This window comes from Colius striatus, chromosome 8 (assembly GCF_028858725.1).
Source record: "Colius striatus isolate bColStr4 chromosome 8, bColStr4.1.hap1, whole genome shotgun sequence".
Lineage (NCBI taxonomy): Eukaryota > Metazoa > Chordata > Aves > Coliiformes > Coliidae > Colius > Colius striatus.
Window position 1 is genome coordinate 24,206,899 of NC_084766.1, and position 17,621 is coordinate 24,224,519.

A 17,621-nucleotide genomic window follows, 5' to 3' on the forward strand; every position below is an offset into this window, starting at 1 on the left:
CCCTACGCAAAGATGGCGGGGACACCGCCCCTCTGCCCGAGAGGAGAGCGCTTTGCCCCACACAAAGATGGCGGCCTGCGAGGGCGTGCCGCGACGCCGTCCAATGAGCAGCCGCGTTGCTAGCGGTTGCCGTGGAGACAGCCAACGGCGGGAGGGGATGGACGTCGGCGGCGTGTCGCCGCCAGGGAGGGCGGGCAGCTGGCAGGGGAGGTGGCCGTGCCACCGCCCCTCGGCGGGACCCCGTTGGGGAACGGTGCGGGCGGCGAGCGCGGAGCCAGGTGAGCGCGGGCCGCGGATCCTTGCGCCACCCGCATCGCCCGCACCGCCTGGGATCTGCACTGCGCCCGCGGGCATCGCCAGGCGCCTCACGGTGCGGCGGGCGTGCGTCGCCCGTGGGTGCATGGACACGGTGGGGCGTGCATGCATCGCCCGTGGGTGCGTGGACACAGTGGGGCGTGCATGCATCGCCCGTGGGTGCATGGACACGGTGGAGCGTGCATGCATCGCCCGTGGGTGCGTGGACACAGTGGGGCGTGCATGCATCGCCCGTGAGTGCATGGGCACGGTGGGGCGTGCATGCATCGCCCGTGGGTGTGTGGACATGGTGGGGCATGCATGCATCGCCCGTGGGTGCATGGACACGGTGGGGCGTGCATGCATCGCCCGTGGGTGCGTGGACACAGTGGGGCGTGCATGCATCGCCCGTGGGTGTGTGGACATGGTGGGGCATGCATGCATCGCCCGTGGGTGCGTGGACACGGTGGGGCGTACGTGGATCGCCCGTGGGGGTGTGGACACGGTGGGGCGTGCATGCTTCGGCCGTGGGTGCGTGGACATGGTGGGGCATGCATGCATCGCCCGTGGGTGCGTGGACACGGTGGGGCGTACGTGGATCGCCCGTGGGGGTGTGGACACGGTGGGGCGTGCATGCTTCGGCCGTGGGTGCGTGGTCACAGGGGGGCGTGCATGCATTGCCCCTGAGTGCGTGGGCATGGTGGGGCGGTGGCACACTGGGATGCACATCCGTCAGCCACGTGTGCAGTCACCATCTCCGGGCACGCTGTGCAAGTGGAACGTGCATGTATCCCCCGTGGGTGCGTGGCGCGGGCAGGGTGTGGGTGCGTTTCCCAGCTGGGCTGTGCAGCCTCACCCTCACGCGTGGCTCCAGCCCGTGGGTCAGAGTGGAGGTGTGGACAGCTCTGGCTGTGCTGCGTGCATCACACTGCTTGCCGTGGATGGTGTGTGTGGTGAGGTGGCAGTGGGGGACATCCAGCTGCAGGATGTGCGGTTGCTCACAGGGCAAATGCTACTGGGCCCTTGACTGCAGTTGTGGGTCTGGGCATAGACCATGCTGCCATCCCCTACAGCAGGCATTAACAGCCCCCACAGCACTGTGTCCTGCTGGCACAGTGCCAGAAGCATCCCCAGAGGTGCTGAGCAGGCTGTGGGCTGGGTGGCTGGTGCACATGGTGTCTCTGCCATCAGCAGAGAGCACTGTTCTGTCACTGCTCAGCTTGGCTGGGAGCCATTTCTCCTCGGGACACAAAGGCCTTGCTGATTAGCGTGGCTGAGCACCCATCTCTGCAGGGTGCGCAGCTCTGTGTGAGCTGGGATACTCTTTTAGGAAGCACGGAGCCCCTTCCTGTCAGGAGCGCTGCCCAAACCACACCAGGAGCTGCTAGAAAAGCAGCATGCAGCCCACCTGCAGCGCTGTCTCCATGCTGGTCCTTTCCCTGAGTGCTGTGTGACAATGAGTCTGGGGGTAAACAGGGCTCCTGGGGCTGTTTGCTGTCAACAGGCAGGTTTGCAAACCTTCTGTAGCTGAGCAAAGCCCTGGAGCCTCAAGGTCCTCTTGCTGCCGTCCTTCTTGGAAGGAATGGCTATCCCATGCCTGGAGGGCGAGACAGGTCTGCCCATCCTTGATGCTGGAGCTGAAACCCCACAAGCTCTCTTCTCCTTCCCCTGAAGAGCCAGCGCCAAGCACTGCTTGACAAGCAGCTCCTCTCCAAAATGCCAGTTTCCTCCTGGGACTGCTCTAGCAGAGCTGGGAGTAGCCCCCGGCCTGAGACTGCCGTGGTGCAGGACCCCTCAGGTCTTGCCGTGGAGCTGTGCTGGAGGCAGCCAGCTCCTGTGCCTCTCCTCTTCCTCCCACTTGCTCACATTTCACAAGGCTGTGACCCCCACGGGCTCACATCACCCTGAGCGCTTCAGTGGGGCGGACAGCAACCCGAACCCAGCAGCTGGAGTTTCAGAGGCAGGGTGGAAGAGTTCCTGGGGTCAGCTCCCCACCTGTGGTGTACCCCTGCAGAGCCGTCCCTGGGGCAGACACCTGCCTCTCTGCGAGCCGAGGGGATGCGGGGGCTCTGGGCCAGACAGGAGGCTCCCCCCACACAGCAGCCACCCTCTGTGCCTCTCCCTGCCAGCTCTTGCCCTGCAGCACAGGAGGCTGTCGCCATGACCCTCACCAAAGGCTCCTTCACCTACTCCAATGGGGAGGAGTACCGCGGCGAGTGGAAGGAAGGTGAGAGGGGACGGGAGGGGACGGTGCAGCCTGTGCCGGGGCTGAGCTGCCCAGCACCACGTTGGAGCAGTCCCTGTCTGCGTCCACCCAGCGCTGCCCGTTTGTGCCCTCGCCTAGGCCGCAGGCATGGCATCGGGAAGCTGACCTTTGCCGATGGCACCGCTTACGTGGGGCACTTCGAGAACGGGCTCTTCCACGGCTGCGGCGTGCTCACCTTCTCCGACGGCTCCAGGTGAGCGTGGCCCCCCTTGGCTACCCCCACCCCGGGTGTCCCTGCTCCCGCGGGGAGCTGCTGCCTCAGGAGCTGCTCCCGCGCAGGTACGAGGGGGAGTTTGTGCAGGGCAAGTTCAACGGCGTCGGCGTCTTCACCCGCTGCGACAACATGACCTTTGAGGGCGAGTTCAAAGGCGGGCGCGTGTACGGCTTCGGTGAGTGCCTGGCGGCACAGCGCAGGCGGCCGCGGCCCTGCACGACCCTGGCGCACCTCCCGTTCTGCCCCTCCAGCCCTGGCCCTGCTGGGTGCTGCTTCTTGCCCTCTCACTCCCAGCCCTCCCCTCCTCAGGTCTCCTGACGTTCCCCGACGGCTCCCACGGGGTGCCTCGCAACGAGGGCTTCTTTGAGAACAACAAGCTGCTGCGGCGGGAGAAGTGCCCAGCTGTCATCCAGAGGGCCCAGGGGGCCTCCAAGTCTGCCCACAACCTGACAGCATGACCCTCTGCTGCTGCAGCAGGGACCCCCACACAGGGCACTGACTGGCCTCATTGTCCCTGGAGCAGGGATGTGGCATTGCTGGGTGTGCCCCTGCCCTCTGTCCCCACCAAGCCCCCCCTGCCAAAACCCCACTGGTGTGGGGGAATGGGGCCCTCCGCTCTACACCCAAGTGCCCTGGGGCAGCCGTGGTGCCTTTTCTCTCTGGCTATAGCCTTGGCACCTGCCAGAGCAGCAGTGGGACAGGGTGGCCCAGGCTTGGCCCCTCTGCACCCCCAGGAAGGCTGTGGACCACCAGGGCTGCTAGCCTTCTGCAGAGGATGAAACGGGTGTAGAGGCTGGGCCCTGGCCCCTCTGCCAGGGTGCTACTGGCTGGACCACACACCCATGGAGGGGCAGCTCTTGTCCTGCTTCACTACCCTGGTCCTGAGGCAGGGCGGGCACCCCGTGGCCTGTGCCCTTAGCTCTGGGTGACTGGCCATCCCCCTGCGTGCCCTGACACAGTGTCCTCAAAGAACCCAGCTGATCTGCTGTGTCCCCCTCATCCCTGTGCCAATCCAGCCCTTCCACTGCCTCGGGGACATCTGCAGCAGCATCCCCACCAACGGGGATGCCCAACCTGGGCCGTGTCAGCTGCATGCTGGGGAAAGGCAGGAGCAGGGTCAGCAGGAGCCTGGGCTGAGGGGTGTGATGAGGGCTGTGTGGGGTGCCAGGTCTGGGGCAGGGGGCCTGGGCAGGATGGGCAGGGATAGGGGCATGGCGAGGGGGCAGATGGGGGAGGCTGGGGACACACAGCTCCCCATCATGCACCCCACATGCGTCCTTCACCTCCCTGGTGTGGGCTCACCTCCAGCCCTGGTGGAGCCTGACTGGCTGTGGCACAGGGTCCCAGCAGCCCCAGCAGCCTGGTGGTGGCTGTGGGGACTGTGCCCTTGATGCCAGTCTCTGCAGCCACCGGTCCCGTGCCTTGCCGTGACCCTGCCTTGTGCTGCTGCCTGCACAGGACTCAGCTGAGTAAACCGTGTTGCCAAAAAACTTCTGAAGTGTCTTTTTTTGCTGGGAGCAGGGACCAGGCTGGGGGCTGCTTGTGTGGGCAGGACTGCACACATGGAGCTGAGGAGCAGCAGGTTTATTCCCAGCTCACAGTGCAGAGATCCATCCTTTCCCAGGTGGGAACGGCAGGACCCCAGGTGGGGTTGCCAAGGTGTCCAGGGGGTGCTGTGTGTTCCCCCTACCCTCTCTGTGCAGGGCAGCCCTATCCAGCAGGAAGGAGTGAGATGAGGGATTTTCTCCTGGTCATGTCCCGATGTCCCCACCCGGCTCCTGTGCCTTCCTGGTGCTGGAAAGGGGCAGGGAGGCCCTCACAACCAGCCATTGGTGCTGAAGGTGCTTCTCAGCAACTCAACCTGGGAGGGGCTCAGCGGGGCCAGTGGTGCGCGGCAGGGACCCCCATAGTAGCCAAACCACTCCATGGCCTTCTTCAGCCCCGGGATCCCGAACTGGCGGGTGACCTGTGGGAGGGAGGGCATGGGAGGGAGGGCATGGGAGCTTGCTGGCTCCCATGGGGCAGAGTGGCACACTCCATGGGCCCTGCTCCTGCTCCTTGCTTGGCATCACTCCTGCTCTCCCTTGTGTGGGGCTGCAAGGCTGGGCAGGGCGTGGGGTGGCTGCAGAAGTAACTCTCGAAGTGCCCACTGTGAGGTGGGAGTGCAGAGCATGGCCATATGAGGGAAGCATCCCTGTGGCACGGTGGGCTCTTTGCAGCAGGGATGTGCCACTGTGCAGTGGGGTGGGGAGCCTGGGGAGGAACAGCTCTTCTCACCGTCACTGCCTATAAATAGCCAGCAAGGCTCCCAAGAGGGTCAGCAGGTGTCCGCTGCCAGCAGACGTGCTGTTCCTGGCACAGCAGGGATGGCATTTCCCACCCTGCTGCCTCCAGCTCGCCAGCTGGGTGCTGTGCCATTCTGTGCCCCCTGGACCACTGCCCCAACCCCCCCAGCCCCTGGGACCTCTATCCTTTTCCACCCCCCGGCTCTGCCATGGCCTGGCACTCCCTGCCCTCAGCATTCCTAGGGGTGCTGTCCACTCACTGCCATGTTGGGCTCGATGAGCCGGTGCTGCAGGTCACGGGCCTCCTGCCAGCAGCCCTCACGGCACAGGTGGTCCAGCTGGCACAGTGGGGACCCCAGGACATTGGCAAGGGTGCAGATTCCTCCAGAGGCACCTGAGGACACCGGGGCACCTTGGCACTCCATGCCCAGCCAGCACGCCCTGGGCACTGCCACTCCTCGGCTGCCTCTGCTGTGTCCCCAGCAGCAGTAGTACCTACCCAGGGCGTAGCTCGCCAGCAGGAATCCGGCCGATCCTGACAGTACCTGGAACCCCCTCTGCTTCGTCTTGTGGACCATCAGCCCTATGCGAGTGACCTGGGGAGAGACGCGCTGTGCCCCGGGATGGGCATCACCCCACCTCCCCCCCTCCATGGGGCTCACGTGGCATCCCTGGGGCCTGGGGAAGGGGTGCAAGTCCCAGCTCCCTATCCCCAGATTGAGAATGGGTTTGGTGGCAGCCAGCCTCAGGAAAACCCTGCCCCACTCACGTCCCCCCCGCTGTCCTTGATCCCGATGATGTTGGGGTGCTGAGCCAGGGTGAGGACAGCCTCCAGGGGCAGGTCCAGGCCAGTGTTGGCAGGGACACTGTAGAGCACCACGGGGATGGGAGATGCGTCAGCCACCTGCAGGCAGCCGTGCAGAGGTCAGAAAATAGGGTGGGTTGGAGATGTGCAGGACACACTCCCCATCCTGCTGCACCAGCTGGGGCACCGACACGGCTCAAAGGGCTCACCTCACCTTTGTGTAGTGCTGGACAAGGGCGGCACTGGTCATGGCCCCCCGGTAGTAGCAGGGTGTCACCACCAGCACTGCGTCAGCCCCCGCCTCTGCCATGCTTCCTGTCAGCTCAATGGTGGCCTGGGTGGCTGGGGAGGAGGCAGAGGGATGAGAGGTGCCCTGGGGGACATATGGCCCCTGTCCTGGCCACACAGACACTCACATTCGCAGCCCGAGCCAGCCAGCAGCAGGCGGTCCCTGGGCAGAGCTCGGCGCACACAGCCCACCACTTCCAGCCTCTCACGGGGGGACAGGTAGGGGAACTCGCCAGTGGAGCCCATCACCACCAGCCCTGCAATGCAAACATAGGGAGGATGGTGCCCAGGCACAGAAGCAGAGTGCCTGTGGGGTGGATGTTCCTGCCCTCTCCGCACCCCACGCTGAGCACCAGGCACCCAGAGCAGCGTGATGTACACATCCAGCAGCCCCTCAGGACCAGGAGGCTCCCACAGGTGCATCACAAAGCCCTAGCCAAAGGGCATATGTGGGTATGTGCCCCCCTAGATGACAAGGTTCACCCCTGCCGCGCTGAACACAAGTGGTGCCATCCCTTGCCCGGGTGCCTTCACACATCGTGCATGTACTGTGCAGGCTGAACACACCACCTTCCCTACTCCATCCCTAGAAACCCGCCCACACAGCGCTGCTAACCAGACATTTATTGGTGCCCGCGGCTCGGCTGTGCCACCCCATTCCCAGCTGGGGCACACAAACTTCTTCTTTGGGACTGTGCCAGGACCAGACATTTATTGGTGCCCATGGCTCGGCTGTGCCACCCCATTCCCAGCTGGGGCACACAAACTTCTTCTTTGGGACTGTGCCAGGACCATGACCATGTGCCAGCACCCCAGCCTGGTGCTGCAGGGCTCTGACATGGCATCCAGGGTGCCCTGAGGCCCACGTGTCCCATCATCCTTTCTCTGTTCCTTGCCCTTTGGCGCCCAGGCAGGGCTCTGCAGCTCACAGCGTGCCCTCTCCTGTCCCTGTCCCTGCAGCCAGGCAAGCCATGGACTCAGCCTGGTCAGCAGAGGGGATACCCAGGGGTCTGACTCTCAGCCTCTTCCTGCAGCCCCTCTCTATCCATCCTGAGCAATGAGCACATCCCACGGCTTTGGATCTGTGTGAGTGTGCATGGGTGTGCAGAGGACGGCTGCAAGCCTGCAGCTACATATGGAGGACGTGTGCAAGCCTGCACACGTGTGGAGTGTGCATGTGAGCATGCACTGGGGTGCGGTGGTGGTGTGCAAGGACACAGGCATGTGTGTCTGGGCACCTGCCGTGCACACGGCCCCAGCTGGGTCACTCAAGGGGCTGCAGCCCTGGAGCAAAGTCCATCTGGAGTCCAAGCACCGCGGGAAACCATGGGGCTGCCTGCACACTGCCGTAGGGCCCTGCCGTGGGCAGGGGCTGGCAGGGACCAGCATGTAGGGAGAGAGGCGGTAGGCAGCACTTACCTCGGAAGGGGATGCTGGCATAGCGGCGCAGGTTCCCCTCCAGCTGCGCATAATCCACCTCCTGCGTGGGTGAGAAGGGGGTAGCAAGGGGTGGGAAGATGCCCCTGAGGTCGATTGTGTGCTTCGGTGCCGGGGAGGCACTGAGCCCCCGGCGCTGCAGGGGGGCTGCTGGGCACAGGGCTGCCAGGGTAGGCCGGAGGGACAAGGCGAGGCGGGTGCTGAGCACCATGGTGGCTGGGTGCTGCCGCTGGCCCTGCCACCTGCCCCAGTGAAAGGATGTTAATGTTTGATGGGGCACGTGAGGGACCCACAACCCTGCTGTGCAGACGACATAGGGGGTAGTACCGGGTGAGTTCAGAGTGTTCTCTGTGCACCAGGAGCCAGCCACAGGAGCTCAGCACCCCTCTGGGTGAACCCTGGCTGCCCCAGCTGTGCTCCCCCTTCTGCTTATCAGCCCTGGCAGCCAGTGCTCTGCCACCTGCACGGCTGGGCTGCAGGACCAGAGAGACCAGGAATTGCATGCAGTCCCTGGGGCTGTGAGCAGGGTTCTCCTGCCCTGGGTGTTGCTGGTTTCCTGTAAACAGGCAAGCAGGAGCATTTCTGGGTAGGGAGCAACAAGCACCATGCTCGGCAGAAGTGACACAGCTTGCAAAGGGGCTGCTGTCCTCCTGGGAAGGCTTCAGTAGGGAAGCCAAGAGAACATGCAACCATGGAGCAGCTGCCTGGCACAGGTATGACTGCTGCTCCCAGGTACAACCCCAGCCTCCAGTACAGCATCGATTGGCGATGAGCTGCCCTTAATGCAGTTCTCCTTCCCAAGCTTGCCCAAGTGGGCCCCACAGTGTCACCAATGCTTGAGTCCCTGTCCCAGGAGGCAGGGCACATCCATGCTGCTGGATAACCCAGCTCCTGAATAACCCAGCTCCTGAATAACCCAGCTCCTGAATAACCCAGCTCCCTCAGCCCTGCTGAAGCCAAACACTGCTCTTTGCTGGCTTTTATTGATACAGACAAGTCTGGGCTGGATCCTGCTCCTTGGAGCTGAGCCCAGTCCCTGGTCTGTGCCCGGCACTGTCATGCAGGGACCTCCATCTCTCCCTGCGGCTGCTCCTTGGTCTCCAGTGCCTGGCGCGTGTCCACCTGCCACTGCTGCACCAGGTCCGTCGGAGTCTTGCCAGCCTGCAAGGGCAGCAGAGAGCAGCTGCAGCCAGGGTGGTGCAGCACAGTGGGGCAGCAAATGGCCCCAGTGCTGGCTTCTCCCACCCACCTGGTTCTTGGCCATCATGTCAGCCCCGTGCAGGATCAGCATTTTGATGATCTTGTAGCGGCTGAGCCGTGTGGCATCGTGCAGTGCCGTGTCACCTTCCTGCAAGACGCAGCCTGGATGGGGATTGCTCCAGGAACCTGCTGCCTGTACCCAGCACCACTCCCCAGCTCCTCACACATCCCCCTCCCCACGAGGATGCTGCCCGCCCCAGCCATGGCTGTGGCTGCCAACATCCTGCGGCAGGGGCATGCGTGTGTCTGGATGTGACAGGCTGGTCAACCAAGAGGGGGCTCGTTGTTGCCTCTCCAGTGCTGACCATGCAGCTGCAGCACTCACCCTGTCCTGGGAGTTGATGTCTACCCCGCAGTGGATAAGGTGCTCTACAATGTCAGGGTGCCCAGTTCTGGTGGCCACGTGAAGAGGAGTGCTGAGCAGCTTGAGCAGGGAGAAGACAGACACCAGGGGGGATCAGTACTCACACCTGCTTACCCAATATAGGGACAGCCATGGTCCCCCTGGGCATGTCTGTGGCCCTGACACAGCACCGTGGCCTTGGGCTCTGCCCTGCACACCTTGTCCTTCAGGTTGAGGTCTGCTCCACGGTCCTGCAGCAGCTTGATGACATCCAGGTGCCCGCCCCGGCAGGCCCAGTGCACGGCGGTGCAGTCCAGCTGGGCACACAGAGCTGTGTCACAGCAGGGGACACCTCCATCCTGTGTCTGTCCCCCAACCCAGCCAGTCCTCGTGCCCAGCCTGAGCTGGCAGAGCCCTTCCCATGGCCATCCCTGCAGTGGGCACAGCCCTGCCCTGCTGTGGGGACCCCAACCCTGCTGTCGCTTGGACTGTGCCATGCCTGAATGCTCAGATCCACATGGAGCTGGGGGCAGGATCCAGCCTCACCCTGTCCCTAAAGTCGACAGTGGCCCCACTGTCCAGTAGCTTCTGCAGGATGTCCATGTGTCCCTCCAAGGAGCAGCGGTGCAGGGCTGTGCGGTGGAACTGGGGGGACAAGGCACCGCATCAGCAGATGGGTGTTTTCCCCCTTCAGCCCAGCCTGGCCATACCCAGCCATCCCAGGGGTTCCTGCCCCCGCCAGCGGGCCCGGTGGGGCACAGCAGCAAGCGCAGGGGGAGCAGCCAGTGGCTGTGGGTGATGGTACCTCATCACACGTGTCGGGGGGACCACCATCCGCCAGAAACTTCTCAATGATAGGCATCTTGCCCTGGATGGCAGCTCGCAGGAAGGTCTCTGGCTCCACAGGACCCTCCTGGAAGTGGGACAGGCTGAGGCTGGGGCATTGTAAGGGCACAGGAGAGGGAACAACACAAGGGACCCCTGCCCTGCCTCCCTGGGGAGGACCTGGCTGGCAGGATGAGCCAGGGGCTTGCCCACAGGGCTGTAGCTCCTGTCCCAGAAGTCTCCCTCCCACACCTTGGGACCTCCTGACATACAATCTCCAGGGGCTCAGGCAGCGGGGGTGGCTCAGGGGTGGCTGCCCGCTCCTCCCGACGCTGCCGGCGCTGCTTGCGGAGCTCGATAAGGCGCTGGATGCTCCCCACATCGATGATCTCCCGGCGCAGGTCCACCGAGCTCTTCCGCACCCGCTCCTGGCCCTGGGGGTACACACATGGCACGCCATTTACCTTTTCTGCACCCGGCTGCCCCCCGGGCCCCCCCACGCCCCGACCTTCCTCACCTTGACAGCCTCGAGGCCCCAGTTCCTGGGACCACGGTGTTTCTCCTCCTCCAGCTCGGGTGTGCTCATCCGCTCCACGGCTGGCGGCTCCCGTGCGCCATCCTCTTTGAGTCGCTGCATGGGTACAGGGGGGCTGCGTGGTCCTGGCTGGGCACGGAGCAGCCCACCTGCTCCGTCCTCAGTCCACTGGTGGAGGTGGCTCTGGGCACGGCTGATAGCTTACCATTGAGGTCTATGGGATGCCCAGCAGCCCCTGGGCTTGTGCTTGCCCACCTGCCTAACTTGGCAAGCTGGGCACCTGCCTACTGCTCAGCTCTGACCATGGGCAAAGGCTACAGAGCTGGGAACCTGATGCCCCTGAGAGCCCTTGGGCATCTTGCTGCTTCCCCTGGCATGGCAGGGTCAGTGCCAGCCTCCTCACATCTGAGTCCCTAATGAGGGACCCAGTGCAAGGTAATTCCCTGCCTCAGCCTGGGCAGGTCCCTCTGCCCTATGGACCCACCTTCTCCTCCTCCTCCTCTTCTGCCAGCTTCTGCTCGATGAGCTCCTTGGCCCGTTGCACGTCCAGCTCCATCTTTGTCCACGGTGTAGGGCCCCGTGCAGGATGTGGCCTCTCTTCCTCACCAGCACAGGCAGGGATCGCCCGTCCCTCGCTCCCGGTGGCTCTGCTGGCCATGGGGCTTTATGCCGCCGGCCCCTCCGTCCCGCAGCACAAGGGCACCAACAGCTGTGGCTGCTCCACATGACTGGGGCAACTTTGCCATGAGCTCACCCTCCTGCTTTCTGGCGGCCCTGACTCACCTCCCCAGCCCCGCACCCTCTTAAAGAGACCCACAGCCCCTACCACGGGCTGCCCAGGACCCCCATGCTGGCTGTGGGGAGCTGAGGTGCATGTGGCCTGTGGCAGCTGTGTAGAGAGTCTCAGCAGACTGCAGACACAGTCCAGGGTCACCCTGTGGGTCCTGCGCCCCTGCCACCCACTCTAGACAACTAGGATGCTCCCCCCAAACTCCCATCACGCCACCCCCATATAACCAGATGCTGCAGCACCCACCAGAGTTGCCTGAGACTCCTGGCACCTGAAGGAGGTATTGGTGCCCACCCCAAAAAGAGGCAACAGAGTTCCTCCCAAGGTCTCGGCCAGCAGTAGGTGCTGGGAAGTGCAGCCCCTCCGTGCTGCTTTGGAGGATGACCTCAGGTGTGGGGCGTCCTGAGCAGTGCTGCCAGGGTCCCGGCGGCTGCCCAGCCTCCCCTGCCACACACGGGCAGCCTGGCAGCAGGACCAGCCTCACGTGGGGCTGGCGGGCAGAGCCGGCAGCTATTCCCGGCAGCAGGGACATCGTTTAGCCCTCCTGAGCTTTGCTTTCCCTCTTTGTAAGCTGAAGCCAGTGCTGCCCTGTGCTGGGACAGTTAATGCGCTGGGCATCAGCCTCCAGCACAGGACCTGGGGGAAGGACAGAGGGAACACGTCACTGTCACCCTCCTGGGCAGCTCCAAAGGCCACCCTTGGGTACCCTGTCCCATGGGTGTCACAGCCTCCAGCTGCAGAAAGACGCTGTTTTCACCAGGACAGGCTAATGGTGACCAGGGAGGTGGCCCTGTGATTGGCCCGTCTGTGGACTGTCCTGCCTGGCCCCAGGGCAGACACAGGCTGAAAGCTCCAGGGGGAAGCTGTAGGGAAGGAAGTAGGACCCTAGGGCAACAAGCACTCAGGATGGCAACGCCACAATGAGGGCAGCACCAGGGAAGGGTGCAGGCAGGCAGAGAGCTGGGGCTGGTGGGACAGGGCAGGAGTGGCACTGGGGAGCAGAGATGGGACACTAAGGTTCTCCCTGGTCACCCTGTGCCCATCCTGACATGGAGACCTGCCCTGGCTGTGGGTGACAGCCCCCTAGTCTGCCTCAGGAACAGAAGTAGGATGAAAAGGCTTTATTGATAAATACATACTATATACAAGAGGGGAGACATCTCCACCCAGCCCAGTACCCCGGGGCCTCCTGGCCAGGGGGAGCCAGAGCCCAGCAGGTCACAGTCTCTCCCCGCCGACACAGCCCAGCAGCGAGGCTCTGGCTGTGCTGACCTCCCCAGACATATTTGGTCTCAAATCTCCTGCAGCAAGGGCAGTATGTGCCCGTGTTCCCAGCTGACAGGGGCTGCTGCGGTGGCACAGCCCCATGCACACCCTCTGAGGTGGGGTGGGGGAGCTCACCCAAATTGGAAAGTGGCCTCAGGGGGAAACAGGCGTTGCAAAGGCTCCAGCATGACTGGAACATGGCCTGGAGCAGCCCCAGAGGTGCCATTGTCACACAGCCCCCCATCCTCTCCCCACCATCAGTGGGGGGTGGCTCAGTTCCTGGGTGGCAGGGGCTGGTTGACAATCACTTGCACAACAAAATCCTTCTGGATCTTGGTCTCCTGCAGCCGAGTGCGGTCAGTGAGTAGCTTGCCCGAGAAGAACCAGCGCTGCCAGGCCAGGTCAATGCCCTCCTGCGCCTGCAGCTGCTTCTTCAGCTGCCCGATGGTGTCACCCATGCTGGCGCTGAGGCGCAGGTCCTTGCCGGTGGAGAGCCGCACCTTGAGGGCAAACTCCCGCCGGCTGTTGGGCAGCGGCTCGGCCGGCTCCGCGGCCTCCTCCTCGCTCCGCTCCAGGATCAGGTTGACGGGAGGTGCCAGGCAGTAGACGGGCAGCTGGTAGCGGTTGCCCAGCTCATCGTAGCACTCTGTCAGGGACCCTGGAGACAGCAGGACGAGATGTTGTGCATAGGCATCCCCACGGACCACCCAAATGGGGAAAGGGCCACCCCAGGCAAAGGGGCAGAGCCTGCCCTGCCTCCCCACCTTGGCTGGGCTGACCTGTGTGGATGGAGCTGAGAACCTCTCTCCTCTCCAGCCCCCAGATAGGGGGCACTCAGCACCCACCCACCCACGCTGTCTGCATCCCGCATGCTGGCTCCCTCACCGTGGGGAAGGGTGATGCTGGCTCCATCGAGGATGGCCTGGGCCAGGCTGTGGTCATTGGCCTCCACAGCATAGGCAGCTGCCTTCAGGGCATCCCAGATCTCCTTGCGGCCCTCAAAGGCGGGTGCTGTATCCCAAAACTCATCCCGCTTGCTGCGCAGCTGCCCATCTGTCATGGGGTAGTCGCTCTTCCACTTGGGACGCTCCTTCTTCAGCGGCTCATTGCGGCCTGCGGAAGGAGTGGGGGTTGCTCAGCCAAAGGATGGGGCTCCTCCTTGGGCCCTCCACTCCTACAGGCTCCTTGGGACCCTTCACACCATGCACAGCAGCGTCCAAGGGATCACCCTGCCCAGCACAGGACAACACAGCCAGGGGCAATTTTGCTAACACTAGCCCTTGCCCAACATCCCAGTTAGAGCAGCTGTCCCTCAAGTATCATCCTTTGTCCCACATTCGGGGGGGAGGGGGGGGGGGGGGGGGGGCGGGACACCAGCCCCTGCCCCCTAGGGTGGCTGCAGGGCCTCAGGGCCCTTTGAGGCAGAGCAGTATTTATAGCTTGGGGAATTAGCCAGGAAATAAGCTGGTGTGTCAGAGAGGGAAGGGGATTACGGGGGCTGAGTCGGAGCCCTGGAAGCGGGGGCAAGGACTTCACTGTCCTCTCTGCCCACTCTGGGGACAGCAGGCACACAGTGTCCAGAGCACTCGGGGGACAGAGGGCACTAGGGGAGGGTAGGGCGCTGCCAGTCTGCAGCATCCCCAGTGATGGGGTGAACTGTGCTGAATCTCCATGAAACAGCCCTGAACCACGTCCCCAGGGCCCCCCAGCAGCCAGCACTGCCCAGGGCTCTGGGCCACCCCCATGTCAGGCCCACGGGGCCCTCTCCTCCCTACACCAGGACTGCGCCCCGTGGGAACAGCCCCATCCCATCGGCCCCATGGCTTGAGCCGGACGCCTGGGGCAGGAAGGAGCTTTTGTCGCTTCCAGCTGAGCTGGGGACAATGAGTGACAACAGCTCCTTCCTGTCACCCGCTCTCCCTGAGGCAGCCAGCCGGCACCTTTCCTGTGGGGACTGCTGGTGGGGGCTGTGGAGCCCCAGCCAGGGAGGAAGGAAGCCTGTGCCCAGTGACCAGCCAGGCCAGCTGATGCCACACACCCCAGTCACTGCAGATGGCCACCGCTGCCAGCTGTGGGCTCAGACATGTTCCCCAGGCAGCTTTTCCTGGGCAAGCTTGTGGTGACACAAAGCACTACATGACCTTTTCCTTTTGTACCAGCCCCGTCCCACCCTGTCCAAGATCACTGGAACCAACACAGCACCCACCTTCCCAGTTATCACCTATTCCAGAGCTCGACGCAACACTTGGCACCCACCCCATGAGGCAGGAGCTCAGGAACCCCGGGGCTGGAGCATCTATGACAGGCAGCATCCTGCCCACAGCCACAGAGGAGTGAGAGCAGTCGGCTGGAGCCAGCGCTGCCAATTCAGCAGTCACAGTGCCGGGCAGGAGGGATTTGCAGCACTGCAGGACAGAGCAAGGTCGGAGGTGGCACCTGCCCCAGGAGGGGGGGTGGGACAGTGTCCGAGGCCAGCCTGAAGGACACAGACAGGACCAGGACTCCATGCTGCTGGCTAGGGCACATGTCCTCACAGCTGGGACTCCTGTGCACAGCAGGACTCCCAGCCAGCAGCCTCGCCCCAGCTCTGCTTGCAGCATAGACAGGAGGCCAGCCCAGGGCAGGCAGCAGAATGGCAGCCGTGGGGCCCGGTCACAGCAGGGCGCAGGGACAGGTTGTGGTTGCCCGGTGAGGGCAGGCGTGCCCTGCAGCCTTGCCCAGGGAAGCAGGGGCTTAAGCCTCTTCTATTTATTGCTGCCGCCCAGCTGGGCCCTGCAGCCTCTAATCACCTCCTGCCGCTCTATTCCTGGCCCCTTGTGCAACGCTCCACAGCAGCACCGCCGGACAGGTCTGGCCGCTCGCTGTGCCCGGACTCGAGCCAACAGGATCTGGCTGGCAGCCTGCCTGCCTCCTGCCCTGTGCCTGCAGTGCCCTGCCTATGGCTCAGTCCACCACCCCCAGCTCCAGGCCACGAGGGCTGTGCCCCTGAGGCTCCCTGGCTGCAGGGCTCGCTCTCTGCCCAAACAGAGCCCTGGGGAACCCCAGGCAGCAGGTCCTGAGGGCCAGCTCAGCCCTGGAAGACATATCAGCCAGATGGTATATGACATGGCTTCCAGAAGTGCTGGCTGGTCCCTTCGTGCTTGTCCTGCTGTGGCAAGTTGGTGACCCTGGGGACAACGCTGTCACCTGCTGCAGGGAGCCCTGGCAGGACCTCTCTACAAGCAGGAACGAGCAAGCCCCAGCCAGGGCAGGGGCTGTCTGGGCAAGCAGCTGCTTAGCAGAGGTGGGCAGGCAGAGCACCCCTCCCCATCCTTGTCTGCCAGTGTCCCTTTAGTGAGGGCAGCTGCAGCCTTGCCTCATCCTCCACCACCTGCTGAGCAGCTTCCATGGGCTGGTGACACCACGAAAGCACGGGCAGGAACCAGCCTGGGCACCCCAGCACCAGGGATGGCCCCACTCTCCCAGGAAGGCAGCAGCAGTTGCCAGAAGGACCAGGAAAGCCTGGCAGGGAGCGAGTAGTGGTGATGGAGACAGACTCTCAGTCAGATGTCAGCTACAGGAGGGGAGCACACGGATCCCAGATCTTAGGATCTGACTCTCTGCAGCCACAGCAACCCCAAGTTATGAGGCAATGGCTACACACCCCCGACACGCTGAGGGAACAGTTAGCCAGGGACTGACACCTACAAGAAGGCACCTGCACCCTTGTGGGCCTGAGTGTGTTGGAGTGGGGGTCTGCAGCTCCAGAGGGAGTGCTGGCATAGCTGGAGCCATGCATGGTAAGGACGACAGCAGGCACAGTCGGAGCCGGCAGCCACGGCACCCCACACGTGTTCCCAGAGCAGCAGGCTCCGTCCCACGGGAAAACCTCTCTCCCTCCCGCACCCCAGCTGCGGGCGAGGGCCGGGACGCCCCGTCCCTGGGCACACGCTTCCTGCTCCTCCTCTCCTGCCGCCTACCACCACCTTGCCATAAACACGGTAATTACCGTACGATTGCACAGGTCGGGGAGGCGGGCGAGGGGAAGGCAAGCGTGATTCACCCCGCCGGCCCACGTCTCCTCCGCCAGCAGGTAGCCGTTCCCATGCCCGTAGCCTCCGGGACCCTCCAGGGATGCCGAGGAGGTGCTCGGCTAATCGGCTGCCGCCGCTGCCCTCCGGCCCGGCGCAGCCGCTTCCTGCCCACCCCCCGCGGCCGAGTCCCGGCACCTCCCGAAGCCCCGGAGAGCCAGGACGTGGTTGTCCCCGTCGGCAGTAGTCCGGTGTACGGGCAGCACCGACCCCGCCAGGAACACAGCAGTTTGCGGGATGCGGCGTGGCGGGGGACGCTGCCGAGCCCAAACTGAGGCTACGGGCCACCCTGTAGCCCCCGCCCCAGGAAACCCACTCCACGGGAGGAGCCGGAGACCGGCGGGTCTGGGCAGGACGCGCCGTGCATCCCGGCCCTGACCCTGCAGCCTCCCCCGGGCGCGCCGGGACGGGCACCGCGGCACCTGCCCGTTCCGAGGACCGCGTACCGAACCGGGACCCCCAGGGGGCACAGAACGCGCCCCCCCACCCGCCCCACAGACTGCGCCCCGCCGCTGTCCCCGCTCTCTCCGCGCCCGTCCCGCGCCGGTGCCCGCCATCCCGTAGGTGCCCAGGCAGGCGGGCGGCGGGCCCGGCCCCGCTCACCTGCTCGCTTGCGGGGGTTCTCGGCGGCGGGCCGCTCCCGGCGCTGCCGCCCCACGCAGCCGCCCATGGCGGGGCTGGACAGCGGCGGCGCTCGGCATGGGGACGGGCCGGTTCCGCGCCGCAGCACCGACCGCGGGGCCCGCCGCCCTGCAGCCGCCGCGCCCGGCTCCGAGCACCGGCGTCGCCGTGCAGCCGCCGCGCCCGGCTCTGAGCGCCGGGGCCGCCCCGCCGACGGAGACACCCCGCGCCGCGCCGCGCCCCTCCCCTCCAGGTGCGCATGTGACCGCCCGCACCGGCACCGCCACCGGCGCCGCCCACGTGCGCGCGCCTGCCGCCGCCG

The 17,621-nt window shown here is 64.6% G+C and overlaps 4 protein-coding genes across 5 annotated transcripts; 1 reads left to right on the plus strand and 3 right to left on the minus strand.

The window, feature by feature from the left end:
- Positions 1-182: 182 nt before the first annotated feature.
- Positions 183-3,944, plus strand: MORN4 (MORN repeat containing 4). 2 transcript variants are annotated; one of them, XM_062001409.1, is made up of 5 exons: positions 183-278; positions 2,309-2,521; positions 2,639-2,753; positions 2,840-2,949; positions 3,084-3,944. In XM_062001409.1, the coding sequence occupies exons 2-5, from the start codon at positions 2,353-2,355 to the stop codon at positions 3,230-3,232; spliced, it is 543 nt and encodes a 180-aa protein (XP_061857393.1). In that variant the 5' UTR covers positions 183-278; positions 2,309-2,352; the 3' UTR covers positions 3,233-3,944. The 2 variants fall into 2 exon arrangements, with proteins under 2 accessions (XP_061857393.1, XP_061857394.1); XM_062001410.1 differs by having other exon boundaries at positions 2,424-2,521.
- A 646-nt stretch (positions 3,945-4,590) lies between these two features.
- Positions 4,591-7,800, minus strand: HOGA1 (4-hydroxy-2-oxoglutarate aldolase 1). The gene is made up of 7 exons (XM_062001773.1): positions 7,572-7,800; positions 6,281-6,409; positions 6,079-6,206; positions 5,829-5,963; positions 5,559-5,655; positions 5,320-5,453; positions 4,591-4,740 (listed from the first exon to the last, which is right to left on the minus strand). Exons 1-7 carry the CDS (start codon positions 7,798-7,800, stop codon positions 4,591-4,593), a joined length of 1,002 nt encoding a protein of 333 aa, XP_061857757.1.
- An 845-nt stretch (positions 7,801-8,645) lies between these two features.
- ANKRD2 (ankyrin repeat domain 2) lies at positions 8,646-11,108 on the minus strand. Its single transcript, XM_062001513.1, has 9 exons — positions 11,037-11,108; positions 10,535-10,648; positions 10,290-10,451; positions 9,998-10,105; positions 9,739-9,837; positions 9,411-9,509; positions 9,175-9,273; positions 8,839-8,937; positions 8,646-8,750 (listed from the first exon to the last, which is right to left on the minus strand). Exons 1-9 carry the CDS (start codon positions 11,106-11,108, stop codon positions 8,646-8,648), a joined length of 957 nt encoding a protein of 318 aa, XP_061857497.1.
- Positions 11,109-12,448: 1,340 nt separating this feature from the next.
- Positions 12,449-17,418, minus strand: UBTD1 (ubiquitin domain containing 1). The gene is made up of 3 exons (XM_062001463.1): positions 17,282-17,418; positions 13,494-13,721; positions 12,449-13,266 (listed from the first exon to the last, which is right to left on the minus strand). The coding sequence occupies exons 1-3, from the start codon at positions 17,346-17,348 to the stop codon at positions 12,881-12,883; spliced, it is 681 nt and encodes a 226-aa protein (XP_061857447.1). The 5' UTR covers positions 17,349-17,418; the 3' UTR covers positions 12,449-12,880.
- Between the last annotated feature and the right edge of the window lie 203 nt (positions 17,419-17,621).

Bases quoted from the DNA above. Each gene is read 5' to 3' on its own strand.
- MORN4 (XM_062001409.1), top strand. From the start codon at position 2,353: ATGCGGGGGCTCTGGGCCAGACAGGAGGCTCCCCCCACACAGCAGCCA. The intron at 2,754-2,839 runs GTGAGCGTGGCC...GCTCCCGCGCAG, and splicing joins ACCTTCTCCGACGGCTCCAG to GTACGAGGGGGAGTTTGTGC. The intron at 2,950-3,083 runs GTGAGTGCCTGG...TCCCCTCCTCAG, and splicing joins CGGGCGCGTGTACGGCTTCG to GTCTCCTGACGTTCCCCGAC.
- HOGA1 (XM_062001773.1), bottom strand. From the start codon at position 7,800: ATGGTGCTCAGCACCCGCCTCGCCTTGTCCCTCCGGCCTACCCTGGCA. The intron at 5,964-6,078 runs GTGAGGTGAGCC...GGCTGCCTGCAG, and splicing joins TTGTCCAGCACTACACAAAG to GTGGCTGACGCATCTCCCAT. The intron at 5,656-5,828 runs GTGAGTGGGGCA...GTCTCTCCCCAG, and splicing joins TCAAGGACAGCGGGGGGGAC to GTCACTCGCATAGGGCTGAT.
- ANKRD2 (XM_062001513.1), bottom strand. From the start codon at position 11,108: ATGGAGCTGGACGTGCAACGGGCCAAGGAGCTCATCGAGCAGAAGCTG. The intron at 10,106-10,289 runs GTATGTCAGGAG...TCCCACTTCCAG, and splicing joins TGCCTGAGCCCCTGGAGATT to GAGGGTCCTGTGGAGCCAGA. The intron at 9,510-9,738 runs GTGAGGCTGGAT...CTGTGTGCCCAG, and splicing joins CTGTCGACTTTAGGGACAGG to CTGGACTGCACCGCCGTGCA.
- UBTD1 (XM_062001463.1), bottom strand. From the start codon at position 17,348: ATGGGCGGCTGCGTGGGGCGGCAGCGCCGGGAGCGGCCCGCCGCCGAG. The intron at 13,722-17,281 runs GTGAGCGGGGCC...CTCCTTCCGCAG, and splicing joins GAACCCCCGCAAGCGAGCAG to GCCGCAATGAGCCGCTGAAG. The intron at 13,267-13,493 runs GTGAGGGAGCCA...TGCTGTCTCCAG, and splicing joins CAGCATCACCCTTCCCCACG to GGTCCCTGACAGAGTGCTAC.